At 39.4% G+C, this 5,631-nt stretch overlaps 1 protein-coding gene across 3 annotated transcripts in view; it reads right to left on the bottom strand.

Moving 5' to 3' along the window:
• The window catches only part of SH3BGRL2 (SH3 domain binding glutamate-rich protein like 2), a 287,302-nt gene that overhangs the window by 7,076 nt on the left and 274,595 nt on the right, over nt 1-5,631 (bottom strand). For 2 of the 3 annotated variants that reach the window (XM_011950271.1, XM_011950270.1), the window contains exon 3: nt 619-699. In XM_011950271.1, the coding sequence (XP_011805661.1) occupies nt 619-699 (81 nt within the window). Of the gene's footprint in view, nt 1-541; nt 700-5,631 lie in introns of those variants that run through there. The other variant, XM_011950269.1, reaches the window with a different exon arrangement.

Below are 5,631 nucleotides of genomic sequence, written 5' to 3'. Positions count from 1 at the left end.
ACGCCATTCTCCTGCCTCAGCCTCCTGCTTGTAGCTGGGACTACAGGCGCCTGCCAACTCACCCGGCTAGTTTTTTGTAGTTTTTAGTAGAGACGGGGTTTCACCGTGTTAGCCAGGATGGTCTCGATCTCCTGACCTCGTGCTCCACCCGTCTCGGCCTCCCAAAGTGCTAGGATTACAGGCTTGAGCCACCGCGCCCGGCCTGACCATTTATTATTATAGACCATCTCTTCTCCAATGAGAGTAAATTTAGAACACCTTTAAATAGGACTGTGAGTCTGCTATTCCAAAAAACATGAAGTAAAAAAATTGAAATTTTAAACAGAAAGCACCCACTAGTTTTTGCTACCTTAAATTCTTGGAGGAATGGGGTATAAATTAGAAATAAGGTAATATTCTTATTTATAGCAACAACTGAAAAATTGGGGGAAAAAACCCCAAAACTAGCCTCTGTTGTATGTTTTAACACTGGGTAGTCTTGAATTACACATCAGAGGAAGCAAAACCCCCAAATCTAAGAAACTATCTATGCATTCATCTAACACTGTCACTCTACATCTCTAAGAACAACTCAAAAGAGATGAATTCTAAAACAAGAATAAGAAAAGATTTACCTACCTTTGATGCCAACCGTGGTTTCAGGCCTAAAAATGAAAAGACTGTGTTGCTTTCCTTGGATTCAAAAAAACTGTCATAATCCTAGAAAAAAAGGGAAGGAGAAAATAACCAACGAAAGCAAACAATTATCTTTATATTTGGTGCTTTGGACAAATTCTTTATGGAAGTAAAAAATGTACCATTGTTCCGTCCAGATCAGGGAAAAGCTAAATAAATCTGCTGAATTAGTCTGCTTGTGCATAAAAATGTATTTTAGTATGATGAAGAATGTAACAAGTTTTTAATCCAAAACCTATGACAGATTAAAATGTGAAACATTTGATGACAGAAATGAAATGGGAACACACTCCTTTTCCTTTGTGGGCCAAACTAACATTTGTCTGTGTGGAATCACTCTGACCTAAGATTTTACTCTAGGTCTTCAGTATGGAAGGCTGCCTGCCTCCCAATTCCACTCTTGATATTTTGTTATCTAGGGCTTTGAAAAAAATCACTGGGTAAACAAAGCTGTAAAGGTCTCCATGTGTCAATGAAAGTGTGTCTTATTCTGCTTCTGAAGTTTTCCACATTCTTTGAGACCATCTCCTTAGAGGGAATAAAAAGATCAAATAAAAACTAAAGGAAACTATATTCTCTATAATATTTACCTTTGCCTCAAACATAGAATCATTTTTCTCTTCCTACCTTCACAAGAAGGCATCAAGGAATTCTGGTCAATGTGTTCAACTGTTTCTTTTCAAAAGTTTGCATTTATCATATGTAAAGCAGTCTTAAAATTTGGTAATTTGGTAACTTTATCCTAAGGATAAATAATGTAAGCAAATGATGATCACAGTCATTTAGGCATTTGCTTTGTGCTAAGTGCCTTATAAATGTTATGTTATTTAATTTTCACCACAGCCTGCCAGGTTAGAGTCTGGCTCAAGGCAAAGAAATATGTTGTCCAAGTTTGACAGCTAATAAGTGAGAGAACTGATATTTGGGTTCATGTTTCACTGACCTTGAAATTCATACTTTTTGTACTCTAGGATGCATCCTGCCCAAAAGGAAACCAAGTATGGGGCACCACGTGTGCTGGAGTCACTGAGCGCTAATGAATCCATTGTTAAGCCAAGCCAACGGCATCTAACCTTGTAGAGATTCGCTTCCTGCAACGCATGCCTTGTCTGATTAAAAAATCTTTGAATTATTTGGTTCTGTGTACACATCCTCTTCTCCAAAAGCTTTAGTAATTGAGTCTCCTGGTTTGGAAGGCAGGAGCCTCAGGCTTTTCACGGGATGCTCCTTCTGTCATTTAGGATCAGCTCTAAAGAAAGGCCTTCCTTGACCAAGCCAAGAAGGAGCAACATGTCTGAAAAGAGAGATATGGCCAAGTCTTTGAAAACTGGCATTTAAGCTTACATCTGAAGGATGAATAGAGTTAGCCAAGTGAAGGACTGGGACGGGGGTATTCTTAGGCAGGGAACTGCACTAGTGAAGCACAAAGCTGGCAGGGTGGACAGGGATCAACATACGCTGGGCTTTGTAAACCAAGAAAATGATCTTGAATTTTATCTTAAGTACCAAAAGAAATCATATAAGGGTTTTGAGCAAGGGAGCAAATGATCTAGTTTCTTTTAAGAAAATACCTAAAACACTGTGTGGAGAATGGCTCAGAAAAAGGGCAGCAAAAAGGAAAGCAGGGGAAAAAAGGGAGTCCTTTGGCAATTGCAGTAAGCAATGGTGGCAGCCGGGGTGATGGCAGAGGGCAGCAGACGGGCTGCAGATACGTTTTGGGGGTAGAAATGATCATCCTTGGTTGTGGATTTGATGGGGGTGATTAGGGATAAATAAGAATTAAAATGGCTCTGAACTTTCTGGCTTGATGAAAAAGACGAGAAAAAAAATCTGAAGGGAAGACTGGAGTTCAATTTCAACATGTAATATTTGAGAAACTACATGAGACACTGAGCAATTGGAGGTTCCTAACGGCTCTAGGATGTAGAGATTTCATGGAATTTGTAAGAAAATTTGTAATTTCTTATAAGACAAAATATGATCCTAACTATGCCACAAAAACAGGTCAAAGTTTGACATGAAATACAGGCAAAATCTCATGGACTGAAAATTTTACATTCTTTGTAATGCGACTATTTCCAAAGAGTTGAGTAATAATTCCCTCATGGGAGTTCAAGAAATAATTCTGTTCAAAACATACTTTCTCTACCTGACAATTTGTTGACTATACTGAATGTGGTAAGATGAGGAAAAGGGCTACAGCTAGATTTGTTCCATCCTTTAAGATATCCACTGTATATAACTTAGTATACCTGTTCTCTCTAAACCATATTCAGCCTCTATTCAGCTGAAAGTCTTTCCCTGGGGAAGCTCATTCATAGCCATAGCCCTGATTAAATCCACATCTCTTGCCCTGACCTCTCTTCTGAGCTCTGGTTCCACAAAAGCCACTAACTGTTCACAGACTCTTAAACACAACAGGTCTAAACCGCAATTCATGATCTTCCACTCCACAAACTGGACGTCTCAGAAAATGGCACCACTATTTATAGGGCCCTCTAACTCAGATATCAACACATCACAGGACTCCTTTCTTCCCTCAACCACTAGTTTATATGTCCCTTAAGCCTCTCAATTTTTCCACATTGGTCTCTACCAACCTGATCTAAGCTAGACTTCTGCAATAGCACCCCAACTTATCAACCTTTGTCTAATCTCACTATTTCCACCCCATCATTCTCTGAGAGTGAGGACAGACTGATTTTTATAAAAACAGATTTGATCTCACCCTCTGCTTAAATCCCTTCCTTTGAGACTTCTCACTCCTTGTAAGATACAGACTAAAATCCTTAATGTAATGTGAAAGGCCCTACATGGCCCGGCTCTAATTCATCAGGTTTGGGGAGTAGAAGGATCTTTTTTGTTGTTGTTGAGATAAGGTCTCACTCTGTCACCCAGACTGGAGTGCAATGGTGTGTTCACAGCTCACCACAGCCTCCACTTCCTGGGCTCAGGTGATCCTCCCATCTCAGCCTCCCAAGTAGTTGGAACCACAGGTGTGCACCACCATACCCAGCTATTTTTTCATTTTCTGTAGAAAAAAAATCAAAAAATTCATCTATGTACATGAGAGAAATTATTGTAGAGATAATCCCTCTTTTTAGAGAAAACCCCCTCTACAAAAAGACCACCTCTCTGTAGAGATAAGGTATCATTATGTTGCCCAGGCTGATCTTGAACTCCAGGGCTCAAGCAATCTTCCTGCCTCAGCCTCCCAAAGTGCTGAGATGACGGGCATGAGCCACCACGCCCAGTCAAGAGGGGTCTTATACTTCTACTTGCACCAACCACTGTCTGATGCAACCACAGATTCATTTCTGGAAAACTGAGTGGTGTATATGTTTAGTCAACCATGGATGTGATGTCCAGCAAACCACTATGAATTATCTATGACTTTGATCAACTCCTTTAACCTTCTCAGACTTTCTTTCTTTCTGTATCAGAATACTAGTGAAATCCCTTGATACTCCAGAATTCTACAAAATAAAGGAGAATCCAGTAGAGTTGCTCCTAAATGGACTGTTAGCTGTGTCCAGGTGTAAAGCCCAGCCTAGGTATTCCTGTTCCTAGAGATATTTATTTGGAAATTGCCCCGTCTTGTTTAACTGAATAGGTAAGGGAAGAGATATTAATGAGAAGAAAAAATTGAGGGCTAGTAACTTGGTCATCAAAATGCTGTCCCTGTTCTTGTTTTAAAAGGCTACTATCTGTCTCTATGTGATTAAAAATCTTTTACATGGTCATTTGGGGTGGCTCACACCTGTAATTCCAGAGCTTTAGGAGGCTGAGGTGTGAGGATTGTTTGAGGCCAGGGGTTTGAGACCAGCCTGGGCACCACAGCGAGACCCCATCACTACAAAAAATTTAAAAATTAGCCAGGGATGGCAGCATGTGCCTGCAGCCCCAACTACTTGGGAGGCTGAGGTGAGAGGACCAACTGAGCCCTGGAGTTCAAGGCTACATGCAGTGAGCAATGATCACACCAGTGCACTCCAGCCTGCATAGGTGACAGAGTGTGGGAGGGCCTGTGTCAAAACAAAAACAAAAACAAACAACTCTAATGTCAGTGTGAAATGCAGGAATGAAAAGTTAATGAAATTTGAAAAAGAAAACATAAGAAGCAATGCCTCACTCAATCTCTATAAATGTAGTATGAATTCTACTTTCAAAAGATTTAAGTGATAACACGAAAATGTTGTGCATGTAAAAGAGCAAAAGGCAAGGTACAATGAGACTTAACGTTTATATTTCAGGTTTCAGTGTTTATAATTAAAAACCTTAATCTTAAAATGATCCCAATGTCCCAAATCACAAAATTGGAAATAAGGTAAATTCTCACATGCAAGTTTCATATATACAAAACAACACCTATAAAATAGACAGATTTTAAGGCTGCAGTGAGCTAGAATTGCACCACTGCACTCCAACCTGAGCAACAGGGCAAGACCCTGTCTCAATTAAAAAAAAAAAAAAAGTGTATATATAACATTTTCTCTCATGTAGAGAAAATATGTAACATTATCAATAATCCATTTGTCCATATTAAACTGAAACCATTCTTAAAGTTTCAGTCACCAAGAAAGGTATTTAGAAATGTCAGATGTTTAGAAATCTCAGAATGGCAACATTTTTTACTTTTAGAAAAGAAAAATTTCTCTTAAGTTGTATTTCTCCCATAATAATTATAAGCGTTATTTTTATGTTATGAACCTTTAACTCAGTGCCCTATCAGTATTGCCAGCAAGGTGCTTCTTACCCAGAAATTGAATGGGATCCACCCAAAAGAGCAGAAATTTTTATTTAAGGTAATTAATTCCTTCCAAATGACAAATACAAAATTTGGTAATTAGCTTAAAAAAGAGAATGATTTAGGCCAGGCGCAGTGGCTCAAGCCTGTAATCCCAGCACTTTGGGAGGCCGAGACGGGCGGATCACAAGGTCAGGAGATCGAGACCA

The sequence above is a fragment of the Colobus angolensis genome, unplaced genomic scaffold (genome assembly GCF_000951035.1).
Source record: "Colobus angolensis palliatus isolate OR3802 unplaced genomic scaffold, Cang.pa_1.0 Scaffold304, whole genome shotgun sequence".
In the NCBI taxonomy this organism is placed as follows: domain Eukaryota; kingdom Metazoa; phylum Chordata; class Mammalia; order Primates; family Cercopithecidae; genus Colobus; species Colobus angolensis.
Note: the sequence above shows the minus strand (reverse complement) of the source record. Positions and strands in the feature narration are given on the sequence as shown.